Source organism: Parasteatoda tepidariorum, chromosome 4, assembly GCF_043381705.1.
Source record: "Parasteatoda tepidariorum isolate YZ-2023 chromosome 4, CAS_Ptep_4.0, whole genome shotgun sequence".
Classification (NCBI taxonomy): domain Eukaryota; kingdom Metazoa; phylum Arthropoda; class Arachnida; order Araneae; family Theridiidae; genus Parasteatoda; species Parasteatoda tepidariorum.
In genome coordinates, this window is record NC_092207.1 from 38,387,312 (window position 1) to 38,408,981 (window position 21,670).

The 21,670-nt window shown below is 26.5% G+C and overlaps 1 protein-coding gene across 13 annotated transcripts in view; it reads left to right on the forward strand.

Annotated features, from left to right (window-relative positions):
• The window catches only part of LOC107449691 (C2 domain-containing protein 2), a 45,914-nt gene that overhangs the window by 6,071 nt on the left and 18,173 nt on the right, over positions 1–21,670 (forward strand). For 2 of the 13 annotated variants that reach the window (XM_071179686.1, XM_071179687.1), the window contains exons 2-15: positions 1,350–1,448; positions 3,105–3,224; positions 4,896–5,009; positions 7,572–7,718; positions 8,141–8,219; positions 9,203–9,311; positions 9,394–9,458; positions 10,064–10,191; positions 11,264–11,432; positions 13,405–14,079; positions 18,093–18,196; positions 18,319–18,342; positions 19,800–19,841; positions 21,217–21,334. In XM_071179686.1, the coding sequence (XP_071035787.1) occupies positions 1,350–1,448; positions 3,105–3,224; positions 4,896–5,009; positions 7,572–7,718; positions 8,141–8,219; positions 9,203–9,311; positions 9,394–9,458; positions 10,064–10,191; positions 11,264–11,432; positions 13,405–14,079; positions 18,093–18,196; positions 18,319–18,342; positions 19,800–19,841; positions 21,217–21,334 (1,993 nt within the window). Of the gene's footprint in view, positions 1–1,349; positions 1,449–3,104; positions 3,225–4,895; positions 5,010–7,571; positions 7,719–8,140; positions 8,220–9,202; positions 9,312–9,393; positions 9,459–10,063; positions 10,192–11,263; positions 11,433–13,404; positions 14,080–14,254; positions 14,273–18,092; positions 18,197–18,318; positions 18,343–19,799; positions 19,842–21,216; positions 21,335–21,670 lie in introns of all 13 variants that reach the window. The other 11 variants (XM_071179690.1, XM_071179691.1, XM_043039265.2 and 8 more) reach the window with 8 other exon arrangements.

Genomic DNA, 21,670 nt, shown 5'->3' on the forward strand with positions numbered 1-21,670 from the left:
TAGACAAATAAATTTGTAAATAAAAAATTTAAAGTTATAATGAATAATTAAATTTTTCTGACCTAGTTAATAGTAAAATTCATTGAAAATTTTCTATATTGCAGATTTCTTTTCATTTAAATAGTATTATAATTATTTTTTACTGCATATTATATTCCAGTTGGCACATTGCATTCTTTTATTAGTTGAGCATTCATTGTATATAAATATTTAAATTTATTCCTTTTGATTGAAGGTTAAATATATTTCAGTTATGAAAATTTTTTTCTTAACTAAGAAAACTTGTTTATTTTTATCTAAATCATTTTCATTATTTGACTGACAATTTGTGTATGAAGAATTTACTTTCAAATCAAAATTAATTTCAGATTTGATTTTAAAATTATTGTAGTCAGTTTATTTAAATTTGCTAACATGAGATTTTTGATTTTTTTTCATTTTAAAAGTACAGGTTCCTTTATTTTTTTTTGTATTTAAGACTTAATATATTGTTATGTAAATGTGGTTTTTGCGAAAGCATAACTTTTATTAATGTAGGTCCTTAAACTTAAACAAAAACAATTTTTAAAAAATTCTATATTGTTTTTTTCTTCTTCATATAATTCCAAATACAAGATCTTCCCAAGAAATCCTTGATTGACCCCTGACCTGAATCTGCTTTGCCAAAGCAAGAAGCTTTATAAATTATGAATCAATTATTTACTTTCTTGATATTTTATATAAAAAATTTTTTTTCATTTATTTATAATCATAAAACAATGAACAAATTTAAGTTTCTGCTGTGTAATATAATTTAACAAAAATATCAAAAAGTTAAGAAAAGAAATTTATTTGCTTTTGTCTTCTTAGTTTTTCAAATGATGATTATTATATAACTTAAAAAAAATAGTTAAGAAATCAATTCATGTTGCATTTAAATGTTTTCATGAAATGAATAATAAAAAATATAAATATCTTTATATCACTTCATATTGCTGAGTTACTGTTATTTTTATTATCTGAACTTTTCAGAAAAAAAAGTAAAATTCTTTAGTCAATGACCTTTTTTTTATTAATATTTCAACATAAAAATATTTTTGTAACAACAGTATATAAGCAAACATTTAACATTAGCAAACGAGTGTTTGATTGGAGAAATAAACTTAAAAAAGTACATATATTATTATTAAAAAATTTAAAAACGTATTTTTACTCATTTAAAATATTTAAAAAAAATTTTTAAATAAAAAATATTCTACTACATGCATGCAGACTGGACAAGTATCTCTTAATTTAGAATTATGCAGCTACATTTTGAACTTTATTTTTTGTCATTTTTTCGTAATTAATAAATTTTTATTTTTTTATAGCATGGAATTTTAGTGGACTTCAACGAAGTCATCCACACATCTTCAGCACCTAAAGTTACAAATGCCTTTCAATTTCAAAGCTCCAAAAATGAATGTCCTGTGAGTATTTTTATTTATATATTTATTTTTTCATATGCTGTTTATGTTCATGTGCTGATTGTATGGAAATTAAGGATCCACTGTCGTCGTGCGGTTGGTCTTGAAATTGTGGAGCCTTTATCTAGTACATGACTTTCTTGGCCCACAATGTGCTGTTGCAGGAATGCATTCCTTTTTGCTTATATTTTCACTACTTTTGCTAATTTTTTTTTTAAAAATAATTTTTTTTGTTTTAGTTTGATAAAACATAGTTTTATAAGTATCTTGTTTAAAATTAAGGTTATTGATCATCAGATTAAATTTGCAGTTTGGCCCCAGGACATGAACATGAAAAAACGTTTTTCACACACGTTTTATAGGCCACAGGACAAAATTTATTGTGGGATGCTTCCTCTAAGCCAGGGTTTCTTAACCTGTGGTTCATGAACCCCTGAGGGGTCCATGAGTTATATTTTGGGGGTCCGCTGACTACTCCTAATTTTTAAAACGTTTGGAAGACTACCCATTGCTTGTAAAGCGAGTTATGGCAGCTATAATTCCGTTTGCTACAGTGTATCTTTGCGAAACGGGATTTTCCACAATTGTGACAATAAAAACATAGCATCGAAATCTATTGAATGTTGAACATGATATGCCCGTTTGCTTTGTTGAAAACCATCCCTCAATTCAATTTGTTAAGTAAGGAAAAGCAGCAGCAACCTTCACATTAATAATTTTAATATTAAAAATTTTGTATACTATTAAAATAATAAAATTAAATGTTTTCTAATAATTGACGTTTTTTGCAATTATTTTTTTTCACAGGGGGGTGGTCCGTGACTTCTTAAAATTTTTGAAAGGGGTCCATTATATCAAAAAGGTTAAGTAACACTGCTCTAAGCTCATAAAGTCTTATTTTTATATTTTGTAGAATATTTGAAGACCCTTTATTCAAAATTAAAGGTTTTATATAGTTACAAAGGAATTCTCTACAAATTTCTTTTTTTAAATAAAAACTATTTAAAAGCAACATTTTTTGTAAGGAAATTTGTCCCCAACCCTGGAACAATTGATTTTATCTTCCCTTTTGCTGGCTTACAGGGAAAGTTTCACTTTATGATGTGTTTCTAAACATTTTTAATATATCATTTAATTCTTCATAAATATCTTTTCACAGTACCTTGTAGAATATTGAAGTTAATTTGTATTTATTGAACAAAGACTGTTTAAGGGTTTTGTTATGAGTTGTTAAAAAAGGCTTGTAAAAATTTTAATTATCTTTAAATTCAGTACACAATTTCTAATTCCTGTATGAATTATGTTGATAATTATAAAAGTAGTGTAACTCCATATTTATAATCTGTATCGTTTTTTTTTACTGTGTTACATTTATTCACATCTTTCAATATCAAAGTGAAGTAGCTTCATTAATACATATAAATCTCATAATAGGCAACATTTACTGAACGCTAGTATTTATTTTCTTACATTGAATTATCCAGTTTTCATTTTGTACTGTATTTTATACTTTTAAAAGTTATTCTATATATATCTATAAATGGAGTGATTTAAACAAAAAATTATTATGAATTTTAATTGTTAGTTGTTAAAAATATTGGTGTGTTAATAGTTTTTTTTTCATCTTTAAATTACAAAAAATTATTATTACATTTCCAGATTCTTACATGTGATACTGAAGTTGAAGATGTTGCGTTTGACATTATTGTTACACAGTTTAAAGAAAAGGAAAAAGTGTCTCAGCATTTCACTTTAGTTGTTAAGAGGCTAGCTGGAAAGGTAATTCAGTTTAAAAACTGCATTCTGCATTTATTATTATTACTCTTTTATTGAATTATGTTTTGTGGGGTAAAATATCTCTCTCTGTGTTTTGTTTCGGATTATTAAAATATTTTAGTTTAATTATCCATTTTTTAAATTTATTTTGAAAGTAAGAAAAATATTTCGATTGGCTAGCGCAAGTAAACTAAAAACGTTTATTTTTGTTTAAATTTATGTTTTCAGATATATTTAAGGAACGAATTCATTATTTTATAATGCTGCATTTTTTTAACCATTGTATCTTAAACAAATGATACATTTCTCTTTTTGTGAGAGTTAGATTTAAAGTTTGTATAAGTATAGTAGTCTCTGCTTATTGCTATTGTGGTTAATGTTATCAATTGCTTATTGTTATCAAAATCTGATTTTTTCTGTTCTGATTTTATTGTATTGTTATGTTTGTATTTGTTGTTTTTATCATTATTTTTTAATTTTAAAATAATTTCTGTTAGTTTTTTATGATGAAAAAAGAGATAAGTATCAAAATTTAAAAGTTTTTTTTTCTTTCTTGGAGACAACAATTTGACAAATCATCAAATAAAATACTGTCAATCTCACAAGCTCTCTGAGTTTGTAAGTTGTAACTACCGTTTTATTAGTGTTTAACTAAATTTTAAAGACAATTAAAATGTGTGAAATTATTTCATTACAGTTTAATTAGTTTTTAGCTAATTTTTAAAAATAATTGAAATGCGTAAAATTATTATATTATTAATACATATTTTAGGTAAGAACTAAATAATATTTATCTCCACAAAATCAAAAAATGGGACATCAAAATAATATTTAATGTATCTAAGGGTATTTTATGTTCTTTTCATTCATTGGAAACCTACTTCTTGGTTCTGAAACTAGTAAAACTGACACATTAAACATTCAGTTTAATGGGTCACTTTTGCGATTTCGCTTTGAACTATAATGTTATAAAGTAATTGAGGTTTATTTCTCTGTTTTAATAAATTCACAAATATACATCAATAAATTACCACTGAAATTTTCTAAAAAAAAATAGAGTTTGAAATGTGTATCAGGAAATTTTAGATTACATCTTACAAACATTGTACTATCTATTAAGTATCAAAATTTCTTGATTACCCTTGAAGAGAATTTTTATTTAAGAGTGAATAAGTTTTTTCAGAGAGCTTCAGGGAAAATTTATTTTAGATTTCAGAGCCAAAAACTACTTTTACTTTCGAAAATTTACTTTTATTTTTGTTCAGACTGATAATATATCAATTTTGGATAACGGTAGAAAATTGTTTTGAGGTTAATTATTTGCAACAAAAATTTTTTTGCATCTAAGGACAAATAAGAATATAATAAATGACCTTTCTGTAAATGTTACTTACGAAATTATGTTGTTAAAATTTTGTCTGAGAAATTCTTTCAAAATTCTGGAATATTGTCTGTTATATCTCTCTCCCTCTTATTTGGTAATACCTTGTACATACTTTATTTGTTTTGAAAGATACTACTGAACATTAATTATAAAAATTACACAAATTTGATTAAAAGCACTGTGATAAATTCATTTAACTTTTTCGTCAACAAATGCCATATATTATAATTTTTTTCCTTCTGTGTAGCATAGTATTTTAATAAAACATTTTAACAATTGTCTTTCTTTAGGCTTACATTGAATGCATGCCAGAAGATGTATCATTTGCTGCTAAATATTCTGAAGTTCCTCAAGTTCAATTGTCCGTTGGATTTGCAACCAGTGGAAACAGTGCAGCTCAAATGGTAAGGCCTTTGAATTTAAAAAGTAAAACTGAGTAAAAATTGGCAGAGTTTATGTTATTTAAAATTTGAAAGAAGAAAGCAAAATAGTTGAGTGCAGTTTTTAAACAAGATAATATGTAGTTAACAGCAACCAACTTTCAATAAAAATTCATTATGTACTATAAATTAGTGAAACTGCTTTATTTTTTGTCTATGTAATAAAAGTTTATTTGCTTTTATGAAACTTTCTTTTGATTTTGTGTACTAACTTAAACAGAATTTACTTAATAGTTGTTAGTGTTTTTTTTTCTCTTGTAATTCATGATGAGAATTTACAATTTAACTTTACACACATTTTTTTCAACATTCAAAATTTTTATATCACTTGATTTTAAGTTCAAGAGTGTGATCTTCCCATGCCTCTTTTTCTCTTGAATTGCTTTTATATTCCTTTTATAATTGTTCAAGATTTTATGCATAGTATATTAGCACCTTCAAAATAATAATAATAATAAAAAAATAATATATGTTTACTTCTGTAGCTTAGGTGCAAGATATGAATTTCAATTATTATTTTTGCAGAAGATAATTATATATTGCTCTGATATTTCAATGTTTAATAATTTTTTTTTCTAAATTAATTATTTAATTAATTGTTCTTATATTTTCATTTGTAATTAAGAAAAGAATTCAAATGTTTCCATTTTTCTAATTTTTTTTTGCACATTATGAACTTAGCATAACTACAGGCTTGTGACCTGTTTTCTGATTGATTCAAAGATACCAACAATTCCCTAGCTGTAATAAAGTTCTTACATGGCGCTTTTAAACTTCTTGTTCTGGCACTTGAAAATTCTCATAAAAACATCATATCATGTTAAGAAAGTTTTCTGTAACGACACTTGCCACAAATTAATTACCCGATTTTAGAGATTTCCAGCCTCTGACTTTTGAGAAAATAAAAAAAAACATCTCAAAAAGAGACCATCTTGAAGAGTTTAACTCATAGTCACCCATGGGCAAACCACAATATATTTAAAAAAAAAAAAAAATTTGCAAGTTAAAAGTTGAAGCTTGGCAAAGGTAATTGGTCCAAGTAGATACTGATATTGAAATATTTGCTTATTTTGGGATAATTAACTAATTGAGCTCCAAGGCTCAAAAGGGCCTTCCAGAAAAGACCAACTGGGATAATGTTGATGTCTGGATTTCTCGCTTGAAGCAATGTATCAAGCACTCGCTTCCCAATGAAGCAACCTATGTTCGAATCCCAACAGCTGCTGTTTAATTTGATTGCTGCTCTCATAGACACAATGCTGGTGTAAAGCATCCCCAATGGTTGATGAATCTTAGGTCAGGCCAACCCTTTGAGGCTTTCATGTTTTTCCTTTCCATGAAACTCAAATGTTGGTTTATTCTATCAAAAAGTCCTTCATGAAGGCTAGTTTGCCTATATGCTTCATTAGTGAGTTAACTCTCTTGTTTGCTGTGTTAAGTTCATATTACAAGGCTACAGAGTTGAATGTTGATATTCCCAAATATAAAAATGTGCCACTTATAGAGTCACCTTCAGATGTGTTGCACCAATCAGATAAGTTAAGTATTTTTACATCCATCCAGTGACATAACTTCATGGACCAATCGTGCAAGTAATCTAAAACTTTAATTGAAGAACAGTTCATATATCATGAATAAAAAAATTTCAATCAATTTTCCAAACTATAGGTATAAGTTAAGATTTATTTAACTATTATATACAGGGTATCCGCGCACCTGGAAAGTCATGAAACGTCATGGAATGTCATGCATTTCGGTATTGGACAAAATTTGTCATATTTGTCTATTTTTTTAAAAAAAATCATGGAAAGTCATGGATTAAAATCTACGAAAAATCTAATTTTCAAAATGGATTTTACCCCTCCCCCAATTGTTCGAATGTCTGAATGTGTATCAAAATCCCCACTCACAGTCATGTTTTATTAAAATATAAAATGTTTTTATCATGTTCCTTAAAAATTATGGTGTTCTTTTTGAAAATGAAAGAAAAGGCATAATTTCGAGAGTGAATTATCTTTTAAACTTCTGTGATTTCAGAATTTTTATTATTATTTTTATTTTATCATTTTAAAATTTTAGCTGAACAAGCCAGTCATTGACGAAATTTTTTATTCCGAAATGAGAACAAAAAATCAGGAGTATTTCTTTCCTTTCCGATGAACAGGAAAAGTATCTTTAGAATGTAATTCTGTAGAAAAAAAAGAAAAAAAATTGTTTTCCTTTTTTTCCAGCTATTTTATTGCTTCAACTCTTTCTTTACTCTGTTTTTTAAATTTAAAATCTATAAATATGATAATGCAGAGTATAACAGTTTTGGTTATACCTATCATTTCAGTGAATGTTATTATAATGCTTTTTTAAATTTATTGTTGTGTTTTTGTCAGAGAAAATAGTAACTTTGTTAAGTCATAAAAATTTCTTAGAATTAGTCATGGAAAGTCATGAATTTGAAAATCTAAAATGTAGCAGATACCCTGTATATATCAAATAATAAATGTATATTTTATAATTATCTTTCCTTTCCAGATTGATTCAGGAGACATACAACCATTAAGTGATTTAGTATGTGAAATTTGCCATGAAGCGTTTGCATCTGCGTTAATTAACTTTCGATTAGCTTGTTTTCCTGATTGTCCCAGACTTTCACCAAAATTTTATGCTGGAGATGAAGAGGTATTTGTACTTTATTTTATAGAAATTTTACACGTTTTAAGAAACACTTTACTGTAAAATATATATAGAGAGCAAAAAAAAAGAAAGAAAATCGAAAACATTATCCATATGTCCATATCATATTTTCCATTCAATTCTTTTTATTGATTCTATCTCACTACAAATTTTATAATTAAATTGTGTAAGTTTGAAATGCGAAGTTTAATTTTTTTTCTCTTTTGCCATTACTTTCATTAATAATCGCATTTTATATCCTGTAAAATATAAAAATATTATTTTATTTATTTATTTTTTTCTTCCCTATTATGAAATGGGGGAAATTTCTGCATTATATATCGCTTGTATAGTTGGCAATAAAAGAATTTAATTATTCAAATTTTTAAATCTAAAATTGTTAAATGGTTACTTTTTTCATATTTTAGATTACATCTACTCAAGTTAGTGATGACAAACAACTCTTAGTTAAAATTATCAAAGCTTCTAATCTGGGAGGAAGCCAAGGTGATTGATTTTTTTTATTTTAAATTAAATTTTTTCTTTAAATTTATTTTTGCACTGATCTATGAATATATTGTAATACCAGTTATTGATTTTATTTGTTATTCTATTATGACTAATGAGGCTAAGAAGTTTTTTTTATTTTTTATTTACACTAGCTTGTTTCTTTGGTATGTGAATTTGATTATAAATAAAATTTATTTGAGCTAGTTTATTATAGATTATTTTGTTTTATTTGATTGTTATAAACTTTTAAGAAAAATATCATGTTTTAATTGTTTAAATACTGTTGAAAATATTATTTTAGGAAATCTTTATTAGCATTTCATACTAGGATTGCCGAAATCTGAAATTTTAACTTTAATTAATGACTGACTCATGCTTGTTGATTGGCACTGCTTTGATCTTGTGTCAAATATTGCAACCCTATTAAATTTCAAGTACACTTGTATTACTGTCATTTTTTAACACCACAAAACATGCATTTCATAATTTAAAAAAAAAAAAAGAAAGAGCAGATCTATATTAAATATTATTCTCCAGGCAACAGTTTTATTATCAGTCTGCTGCAAATTTTATAAAAATACAGTAATATAATCACTCGAAACTAATATTTTACAACACTGAACATGTTTTTTTACATCTCTGCTTCAAGTTTTATAAAAGATATAGCAATATATACACACAACACTATTATTTAATGACACTAAGCAGGTATATCATTTATAATATGTAATAAGAAAAATATATAAACTTATTCTTGGCAATCACACTTAAACTTTAAATAAACACGAATACAAATTTTGATCATAACTGTTTTCCCACCATTTTATCATTAATGAACAACATTGTCAACTTGTTTTTCAATTTCCATGTGCTTGTCTATTTTTCAGATGTTAAATTTTGTGAAATTAGTTTTTGATTTTTTTCAATATTATTAACCATTCTCATCCCATAAATATTAATATTAGTTTATTTTTATGTAGGTTGCCTTAAACCATATTGTGTTGTTGAAATGGATGAACCTCCTCAAAGGTTTGAGACACATTGTGTAGAAGAAAAACACAATCCTTTTTGGGATGAGTCCTACACATTGTAATTATATAAATTTAATTGTTGAATTTTACACATTCACATACTGTTTTTGAACCATAGTAAAATCTATATATTTTTCCAGCACTGTTAAAGATATATCAGCAGAACTGTTATTTGAAATTTATGATAAAGAAAAACCGTCCACTGGTAAGTTTTAATGTCTTCAAACTTTACTTTTCATATAAAATTACTATTCATTGCCTATTTTAAAAGTACAATTATTCTGGCTTTAAAGAAAATTATTAAAAAATTTATTCAATTTTTTTTAGTTTGGTATTATTTATGTGCATATTAGATTATTGATGTTTTTATTAAATAATCTATCATAGTTTTTGAAGTATGTGAAAAAAAAGATTAGATAAATAAATAATCCAACAATCAGTTATTCAATTTACTTTTTACATGTAGAACGAAAGACACAAACTCTTATTTTTAAATTGGTGTTTGGAAATTTGAAATTAATAGATTGTAGAGTCAGTATGTGTATGTTGTATAAAATATTACAAAATTCTATTTGAATTATTTAAAGATAAATAAAGATTTTTTTTAATCAAGTTAAGATGATAATCAACAAGAACATATTGTATGAAACATTTAAAATTTGCATTTATTATTAAGTGTGATATTATATTCTTTCATAGGAAGCTTCTCAAGACTTTTAGATAATGTAAGATTTACATTTTAAGGAAGGAAAATCAGCATTTTAAGTGTTTCTTTTTTATAAGAAAATAAGTTCTAGCATTTTATTTCAGAAAATTTCCTCGGGTTGGGGATTGTCAGCATCGAAGAACTGTTACGAAATCCTAGTCAGCGCCAGATGATTCCTCTTCAATCTCGACCACTTGAAGATGATGATGTCACTGGCACTCTGACAGCAGAGGTGATGTGTTATTTCTCAATTTATTTATGTCAATGAGATACACTTGGGGGTGTTCAGATTTTTTTTATGACTGATAAGTTTAATATTTTATTACAATAATTAATAGATATTGGTAATAAATTAAATGTTATTTAATGTCAATTTATTTTACGTAATTATGTGTTTTGTGATAGGTATTATTAACATTATTAAATGTTAATCTTTTCCTTTTTTTTCTTTTATTTATTATTATTTTTTCTCTTGTATTGAATTAGCTTATTTCTGTGCCAGAAGTTATTCATCTTATTGATCCAAAAACTTAAGAAACAATAATTAATGATTCACTTAGTTTGTTTTTTGTGAAAAAAATTAGTTTTTAATGCATAATTGTGTTAAATTTTTAATATATATGTATAAAACTTTTTAAGTAATTTATCTTATTTAATTTTTTGAATAGTTTAGTTTCTAATTTAGTATTAATTTGGTTTCGGATATTTGTTTTTATTTTTTTATATTTTCTTTTGTTTTTCATTTTTATTCCGTTCAAAATTTTGAAGATAATGATACTTAATTCACTTAATTGATCATTTGTGAAATCTAGAAACTTTTGAAAAATCATTTTATAAGGACTTTTAAGTTAATTTATATTAGTTAATTTCTTCTTCATCAATCTGTACTGGACTTTGTGATTTATTTTATCTTTTTTTATGTATTATCCTAGTTTTTAAGATAATTTTAACATAAATCTAATTGTATTTTAACTATTTGTTTTTTTATCTTTCCTTTTGCTTCTATTTTTTAATTAATTGGCAACTTATCATAGGTTATCTATTTGTTTGAACTAAAAATTCAAAAAATTATCAACTGAGTAGATGAAAAGATATTGATTCTAATTGATCATTTATTAAGTTAATAAATTTTTTAAACTAATTTTATTAAAAGTTTTAATTTATAATTTCATTATTTAAATTCTACTCATTGCTTTATATGAGACCTAGCAAATATTTTATCTTATTTTCCTTTTTCCTATCTTTTAGATGATTCTTTATTTAAAGCTATTAGTTTTCTGAATATTTTTGTATCTTTCCTTTAGTTCTTGTTTTTGAATCAACTTACTCCTGTATCAGAAGCTACCCATTTGTCTCAGGTGAATGCAAGAAGTGATCAGTTAAGCGAAACAGGCAAAAGTGTAGAGACTAACTGTCGAGTTACAGCCGGGGGCACAGTTATTACCACAACAACTATTAAAAGGACTAATGAAGGCATGTTTGACCCATACTTAGACTAATTTTCTTTTACATATTTTATTTTTCAAATTGTTTCCTTTATTACTTTTGAGTAAGGATGAAAGTTATATCCTACCTTTTGATCATTTTTGTCTGTGATAAGTTTGAGGGAAGTTTTATGAATTTAATATATTTTCTCAAAATTATCAAAACTTGAAGGGCAACTAAAATTGTTGCCTAAACGTATCCTTAACTGTTTTAATGATTACTCTCATCTCATAATTTTTAGTGTATCATTTAGAAAAACAACTATATTTTCAGATTTATGATTACTTATACTGATTTAGTTATCCTTTTATAACTACTTGTTACTCCTTTTGTGGTTTCATGTTTTTTTTTCTGTATTTCTTTGAATTTAAAAAGTATGTTACGGAATATAATATTTTAATGTTTAAATACTGGGAACTATCCATATACATATCTCTGTATGTCGCTGTTGTAATACATGCTGTTGTAATAATCTGTCTACATAATTAGTTAAAAAATTGAAAAGAATTAAAAATTGAATTGAATTTAAAATGATGTCTTGTTAATCAAAGGGGTAGGACAATTACAAAAAAAAAATGTTCCTTGATTAAATCCTAAGTTATGTTTCTCCTCTTCCATATTTAAAACTCATGCTATACTAGGAAGAATGAGTTGAAAATATTTGAGTTGATTTGAGAAACATTCTTTTCGATTGTTCGAAAATATTTAATATTATTATCTTATTTTTAGGGATGCTTATTCAATTTTAAGAAGTATAATCTTCATTTCTTTAGTTTTGAATTATTCAAAGTTACATAAAAGTTAGAAATATATAATTTTAGATTCCTCTTTGATCGACCTACAAGGAGGTAAAATTGATATGAACTGTGGTTAATATTAAAAATAGGAATTTTCAATTTTGTGAATATATATAATTAGCTCCTTACATAATGAAATTCGTTTTTTTTTCTCCAGTTAATTAAGTCAAAGCCCTTTCAAGTTAATTTCTTATACAGAGTACCTTAAAAGCTATAAAACTGATTTTTTAAAAATATCTTTTGGCTTGTTTATTATTCCTTCTGTTCTATCTTTTGCTCAATAAAATAAATCTGATGTGTAAATTATTTATGAATAAATGTGTTTATTGTTTGCACTGCTGTTTTTGCTTTGTTAAATTATAATTTTTTTCTCTTTTTTAAATAAAAGAAAGCAATATATTGCAATAGTTTTTTAAACTGTAAAAACTTTTAACTGTCCATTCATTTTAAAAATAAGTATAAAACTGTGGTATTTTGGACAATTCTTTAGTTTGCTTCATAAGTCTTGGATTTTGTTTTTGAGTGTTCTGTTCTGATTATTATTTCAATTACATTTTTGCTATACACAAATAGAAGTGCGAAATTTTCGAAGTTGTCAATGCAAAAACATAGATGATTAATTAAATTTATGTGATCATTTTCCAATTATTTATCGAAATTTAAATAGTAATCTTAACTTGATATCTTCAAAAAAAGAATCATATTTCTCGATAGCTAAATGGAGCTTTACACTAATTTTTCAAAATCTAATTTTTTCTCTTGCAAACTCTAAATTGAATTATCTTTTTTTTAACAATAATTTTAGAATTGTAATTAATTTATTTAGAAAATATTTCATAATTTAACAATTTTTTGGGAATAATTAACTTTTTGTTTTAAAATCTGCCTTAATTTGTTTTCTTCATAGTTAGAATTTTTTTTTTTGTATTTTGGGTTATAATATAATCCTGTAGTTTTAGTTGTAATATTCTGCATGGCCTGGATTCTTTTTACTTAATTTATAATGCATGTGATATTGATCTTTTCTTGGTTTTATTTATAATGCATGTAATATTGATCTATTCTTGCGTTTCTTTGATATGCTGTTTATATTTATTTTTACTCTTTTAAGTTACAGTTTTCTCCTTTTATTTGCTCTTTTACTTATATTGCTAATATTTCAGAAATTGTCCAATCTCCAGAAGCTACTTCTAATCTGCACGCTAATTCTATGCAAAGCGCGGAGCATAATGTAACAAACACCCCAGATGCCAAAGAGACACTTTTTGAAAAGAAAAACATCGCTTATGAGTTAAACTCACAAGTCTCAAACGGTGGCTGCAAAATATCTAATGGTGATATTTTTGTCAATAATATTTCTGATGAAAACAATTCTGAATTTGCAGTCTTAAATAAAAATCTAACACATGATAATAAAGAACTTGTTGAGGTCGCTGCTTTGGAAGAACCGGAAATTGTTGAATTTAAAATTGAAACTATCGGTGATGACAAAATTTCTGTAGAAAGTAAGGGGGAACTTCACCCCAATGGACTATCCCCAAGTGCATCCCCTTCCCCGCATGTGCATGAGGTCCCTGTTATTATTCCCAAGCCCCCCATAATTATTGTTGATAATTTGGGTGAAACTCAACCTCAAAAAGATGAATTGTTAAATGGAAGTCCTAATGCTGACTCATTAGAACTTAGTGCATTGCATGATAACACTTTAAGTGTAGAAAATAACAATAATGATTCAAAAGAGACCGAAGAAAATGGCATTGGTTTTAGTTCTGAACTGCCACCCATCTCAGAAATCATAGTGAATAATTCCACCCCATCTGGTGGTTTAGAAATTGATGGTGAGCACACATTATTATTTTTGAAAATGAAGTACTTTTTATATATATATAAAGAATTATAATGTATGGACATTTTTTGTTTGCTCCTTTATTACTTAAATTGTAATTTATCATTTTTATTCTAGCTAAATTCTTTTTTACAATGATTTTTTTTCATTTACATGTTTTTTTGCAGATGGTGTATCAATTGAAAGTAAGTTTAATATAAAGCTAATTATCTTAAATTTTTTTGTTCGGTTACTACCTTCTAATCTTAGGTCAGGTTTCTTGTTTGCAATTTTGAGATCCATATGCCATTTGTTATAGATTCTTGACCACATTACAGGACGCAAAAATAAAGGTGGTCTGATATTTCAAAAATTTCACTCAAACTACCATAAACAATTATTATTGTAGACCCCCCAGGTCAGCAATATCGATGCAATAGCATGGTATACTGTTTTAGTTTTTTGATTTTTCGGTTTCATATTCTGATCATGAAATAGCTTATTTCATCATAATAGAGACAGACAAACAAGCCAGTGAAAATGTGTATGAACTAATAACTTTTAATTGCTGGTCCTTCAGACCAGTGACTAAATTTTCTTAATTTTTACTCCTGCATTAAAAATCACTGTCTACTCTCTCTCTCTCTTTTTTAAAAAAAAAATTATGCCCAGGGAAATTTCCCCATAATTCACGGCGGGGGAGAGATCTTCCCCCACAAGTGGTACAAGTTTATTTGATTCTTAATGAGGTCAAAAACATATAAGGCAAATGGCATGTACATACCTACGAAGTTTTATGCATTTTGCGTAAAATTTTTATTTAAAGTGGTAGTAAAATGTATACTTTCTATGTATTCCTTGCATTTATAAACTTCATTTAAAAAGATTTTGACCATCATTATTTTTAAAAAAATTTAGCATATATACTAATATGTGATACTGTCGTGGTTGTCTGCTTAAGCTTTATCAAAATGCAGCATATGTTTCTGCCTAAAATTGTAATTTAATTTCCATTTCACCACCACTGGGAAAAATCATCTTCAAAATATTAGATGTTGGCCGGTATGCATGTATGTCTCAAAATGTCAAACTTAGAAGAAGAGTCTATTCTTGGCTTTAGTTATTTCCCAAAAAAGCCTTAATGGGTGATTGTGAAAATCTTTATGAAAAAACAATGGGCATGAATTAAAGCTAACGTACAATAAGCAAATCTGGAATATAGAATTGTATGAGCAGTAATGCTCCCAAAGCTAAATTCTGATTAAAATGGAAAGATCTAGATGGATTTTTTGAAACTTTCTTAAACTTTATGAAAAGTATGGTGTAAAAAATCCAGAAGGTAGTAATTCATAAATCTTGTTATTTAATAATATATTATGAATTAAAAAAAAGAGTAAAAAAAACATCCCCTAGATATATATTAGAATAGTGTTTGACAAACTGTGATTCACGGGCCGCCCCTGAAGTGTCTAGATCGGCTTATATTTGAATTAAGTGCTGCTGAGCCATGTTTAAGTATTTGTTGACAATAGCACAAACTTTTTTTTAAGTTCATTTTTTTAAAATAAATTTTGATTTTGAGTTGTAATTTAGCAAATTAGTTTAATGAGTAATTAATAGTTTAATGAGAAGGTATGTGTTAATTTAGGAAATGATAAGCAACTAATTTATTCATAAAAGCGATTTCAATTTCCATAGCAGCAATAAACAAAAAGTGTCCACTCACAAATGCTTAGTTGTTATTTTGTGAATGATTTACTCTTTTAGTTGCCATTTTAATTAATTGTTTTACTATGCTATTAAATTTTATTATGTGTCACTTTAAGGTTTTTCTGTTTTGTTTTATATTTAAAGCATTGTTTTAAGTAAAACTTTATACTATTTAAATGTGATAATTTATAAAAGTCTTTTTACATAACTTGTGAGATATTCAGTAGCAGACTAATAAATAAATGCATGACAGAAATATTTTTTTTTAATGTGCAGTATGAATATGATTCCATGTATAAAAGACCTCATTGTAAAAAGCTATTTTTATTATTTTCAATTGATTAAAATTTCACCTAATAAGAGACACTTCAACTATATTTAATGACATCCTATTTATATTTTCTTGAAATGACATTATTTCTAAACACGCCATCTCTTTTGTGTGGCATATTCATCTAAAATACATAGGCTAATTTATTTCATTAAAGACTATTCTCTCTATTTTATTTATTATTTGTTATTTAGGTTAATTTTCTAATGCTGTTATGTTTAACATTGCGTAATCAATAAACTAAATTTTTGCAAGTTTTTGGTTAATACATAAGCAGGGAAAAAAATCCCTGCATGCAAGCTATGAAAGTCCTAAGGTTTAATATTTGATAAAATTCTGGGATTTGCGTTTATCAAAACATTATATTTTTTAAAGTTGCTTAATATTACTTTTATTGCTATTATAAAATTTTAATATCGACTGAAAAATATAACTTTGTTCTTCATTAAAAATGCATGTACGTGGTAATAAAGAGAAAATGCATTCTCTCTTATGACGCTTATGTCCTATGCAGTATTCATTCTTCAAATATCTTGGGATCAAAAACATTATGATTTCATTTGTTTACTTAAAATACTTTCACTTCAAAGGACAATGCTAGTTCATTCTTCATTTGAATATTATTTGCTAGTTTTTTTTTTATGTTGAGCTATTTTATTTAATACTTATATTCTATATTCTACTAAAATTAATTTCAAACTTAATCTAACTATGAGGGCTTTTGGTGTAAGTTTTGGTTGTTGAATGCTTTCTGTATTTTTAGTATCATTTCTGATTTTTTAAAAATGATAATTAAATAATTTTGTTTAAAAATTGTTTGAAGCTTCTTTGTGTAAAATACAAGTTAAATAAAAATGAAATGTTTTTAAATCATAATTTTGTGTGTACAGTTAATTTATATTAAAACAAATTAAATATTTAATTGAACTTTTTTAAAGAAATGTGTCCTTTTCATGCTTTGAGACATGGAATATACAGCATAACCTACTTATAATGATCCTGTGTTTTAAGAAATTTCGGATTTAACAAACAAAATGGAATATTTTGTTTGGCGCAATGTTGTTAATAAATGGGATTGTATTTACATCATTCTCAATTTGTACTTACACCATCCTTACTTCATTCTATTCACTGCTATAGTGAATAATTTGTTCACTTTTTTCAAATATAATGAGTAAAATAATTTTAGTAGTATGGAATGGCATCAGAAATAATTGAAAACAATAAAAAAAAATCTCATTGTAAAATTGATCATTTTTCAACGTTATCGACAACAGGATTAATCTGAGAATGGAGGAATGCCACCTAGACTATATTATTATTTAACAGAGCATGTAAATCACACTTATATTTGTTCTAATGTTTTTTATTTATTTATTTTTTGTATATTTTCGATGCAGAAGTTATTTATTTCTTAATGTAAGAATAATATGTTTAATAAATAATATGGTTAGTATATGTCTTTAGCAAACTGCACCAGGCAAAAATCTATATTTATACTTTAAAATCACTTAAAATCAGTATAAAATTTTAAATTTTACAGCAATTTCCCGTGATTTTGGTGATTTTTACTTAATAAAATAATTTTCTATTTTAAAACAATTTTTTTTTCACTCTGGACAAGCTTGTTAAGAAATTTCTCCTCAATGCACAAAATTCTTATTATACAATAAGAAAATAAAATTATTTACAAAAAAATTTTAGGTGTCACAAACACTTAGTCAGTTAGCATTTTATTTGTTATCTAGGCATTCACAAACAAGATATAATATCAGGTTTTATTGTTTATCAAAGCTGGTTCGACAATTTCAAGTCAACCTTTACAACAATATAAATTATCATTTTATGTATTAAAAAATCAAAACACTATTCAGTACTTAGATCATTAAACAAAATATTAACTTCTGTAAAAAAATTTCCATTTCATTCAATGTAACATTTTCTTTTCTATTAAAGATTTTTATGTATGTTGTTCATTATTATAGATGGTGATGCAGATTTAGCTGATACAGCTTTGAAAGAAATTGAAAAACTTAGCAAGCCTAATTCTACTAGCAAGAGCACCTTAATTATTCATAGTGTTCAAAGAGTAAGTGGATAACTTAGATAAGTCGTCAAAAAAATGTTCTTTTTATCTATATTGTTATTACTAATATGAGTGATGTATCTTCATTTATTTGTAATACACTGCTATTTTTTTGCTTCATAAAGGAAAATTTACTACCTAATGTAAAGGTATGTTTATAATACTGAAATTCTGAGCACTGTCCTTTCTGTCTCTTCTCTGTTCTACTTAGACTTTGATTTTCAGTTGAAAAAAGTACTCTTTTATCAGGATTAATTTGCATGATCTTTCTAGTTTACATATATTTACCTAAGTTTATAACTTTCAGTTTGTTTTGCATGGTTTTACTTTCTTTTGCATTTTAATAATAAAACAATTTTCAACTCTGCATGCAATTTAAAAATTAATTACTAAATCGCCTAGTTGAACATTTTTAATATCGCAATTTGTATTTATCTATTTCTGAGCAAAAGAAGCAGTTTATTTACCATGTTATTCAATCATTATTAATATATAATTATTATTTTTATTGCTTTTTTTAATCTCTACTTTTGTTTATTAGCTATATAACTAAGCTTTAATGCTATATTTTTTTTCTTTTCTCCTAAAATTTTTTTTAAATCACATTAAATGCTCAAGGTTGCTTGTACGGAACTCATTTATGCGTAATCATACGTATAATGCAATGCCTTTAACTTACAAACTTGAAACAATAACTTTTTTTTATGGTAATTTCTCTTTTTAGAGGCGTTAAATAACATAAATTAAACAATTTGTTTTTCTTTTAAAAATATTTTTGTTGCTTGTCTACAATAATTTCTACAATAATACAATTTTAATTCACTAGTATAAAAGACATGTTAACTCTATTCAATCTGGAGGTACCTTTTGATAGATGACAGGTTGGATTGTCCAAGGGGGGTATCGACTTTCGGGCGTGATTGACCACGCCTATCTTGTCAGAAATGCCCACTTTGATGGATGGTCCACATTGAACAGCTGATTTGCTATTTGCGACTATGATATTGTCCTCTTCAGGTTGTTGCTTTTTAGTCTCGATCACACGAAAAAAGTCTATCCATGCACGATTGCTAATAGAAACAGTAGAGTGACTACACACACAACTGTGATCTTAACCTAGCTCTCCCAGCTTCTCACAAAAACAGCAATGAATCAACTAAGTGGTATGGTATCCCTTCAACAAAATCTATCGCAGATAAAATTCTAGTGGGGGAGTACTGTAGTGTGTCTACCACTATAATACCAACTCTCAAGGATATAAGGCATGCTAACTCGATTCTATCTGAGGTACCTTTTGATAGTTGACATTATCGGTAGCCTCACCCTACAATTTTTAAGTTTATTTATTAATTTATTTTTGTCTTCCTTGGTTGTCACATTAATTTGGCATGTTGCACTTTTGGCACATTTATATCCACTTCAGTCAATGTTAAATGTTTTTCTTTTTTTTTTAGAAAATTAGCAAATTTAGCTCATTGTTTGGACTGACTCTTTTATTTAAAATTTTTGCTTGTACATTTTTTTAACCGTTGCTTGGTCTGCTTGGTGGGTACTAATACAAATAATAAATCATACATGAAACAAAACTTGAATTTTTCATGAACAGGTTGCTCAGGACAAATCTGGGGAGTGGCAAGAATATAGAGAGGTATTATTATAGATAATTTTATTCATGCATGCTATAGCTTTCAGAAATGATTTTCTTACTACTCTGCCATGTTATATTTGTGATTTTCACATTTTAGGTAATTTCTTCACAGAGTCAATTTAGGAAAAAATATTAGGTCCACTTAAGAACATTTCTCTTAACTCAATCCTTCTCAAAAATAGAAGCTTTTTAATAAAAACCCTTCACTAAATTCTGAACTACAGCTCTCTATATTTCAAAGTTGAAGCAACGCTAGAAAAATGTTAAGATAGCGAGTGTTCGAGATAACAAGTTCAGAACTAAATATGTTCTGAAAAGTTAAAAAAAGAAAAAAAAAGATGGATTATTGTATTTTGCTTGCAATTTCACAAGTCAAAAATTAATTTCATACGCTGGTGCATTTTTGTGTAAATCAATGCACTGGTTTCTTTTCCAAAATAAAAACAATCCTTAGTAAAAATGTTTTAAGAGCAAATTTGATCATTCAGCTCAACATTTATTAAGTTATGATGTTTATCTACTTACTAAAACAAAGTAGAGTGTCCATCTATGTGCCAAAATGTTTTTCAACCTGCCTTTGGTTCAAAGAAGAAGTTTTGACTTTTTGTTCACATTATTTTGCGTTATTCTGATATAGCATAAAGTGTACTTCAATTTTATTTGGATAACTTAAATAACTCTACCATTAATAGGTTTAAGAATTTTGTCAGCTAAGAAAATAATTCTAGATTAATAGAAAGTAGGGAAGTTGAAATAATTGCTTAAAATTTTATACTTTTACTGTTTTTTTTGGCATAAATTCATGGAATGTTTTTTTTTCTTTCCCACATCAATATTCTAATTTTTTTTCTTCATATTTCCTGGCATCTATTTACATGTCAAGTGAAAATAGACAGAAAATATTCTAATTTTTTTCTTCATATTTCCTGGCATCTATTTACATGTCACGTGAAAATAGACAGAAAACAATCTGATGGCTCCTCTAGCTTGTAAAATGACTTCAAATTTACAATATTTGTAAAGTTGAAAATCTAGTGCTGTTGCAGTAAAAAAAATAGCTACGGTGTATCCATCCTCTTGCACCTGCATCTTTTCATAATCCTTAAGTTGATTGCCTCTGGATAGTAGAATCAAACGTAAAAAAAAAAAAAAAAAATCGTTTTCATTTCTATTGTTATGACCCACTTCAGATTTTAGGCTTTCTGTAAATGGAGAGAAAGAAGTTTATAATTGATTCCTTTTTAGCAGTTAGTATAGTCATTTTGCTTTATATAATTTTAAATGTGTAAAATCAATGATGAAAATCTATTCCACTGAAAATGAATTTATTTTTATATTTTTAGTTTCTAAGCACTGTAACTTATTTTCATTACAGCCAAATAACCATGTCTCTGATAGCCTTGAAGCTTCACCAGCTAGTCAAATTTCAAAAGATTCTCGCACTTCTTATTCAGAAAGTGTGCCTTCATCTCCTACCCCTGATCGAACTCCCAGTAAGTTTGGATTGACTGACAAGATTCACTCATCAAAACACTGATATTGTTTTGCCTTTGTTAAGACTCTTTTTTTTTTCAAGAGAGATCAACTTGAGAAATTCACTTCTGGGTGAAACTCGATATATTAGTTGTAAACCTTTAACCCTAGATTCATAAAAGTTCATCTCAAAAGGCTGCCTCCAAAATTGGTAAGCACATGTAACTCTCAAAGTGAAAGAGAGAAATCAGGCAGTGGCATACAAGAAAATAAAAATAAACGCTTCAGGAAGAGGTCACTTGAAGGGTGTAACTCATTGCTATCCACCGCAAATTTCAACATGTTTTTTTTTCTTG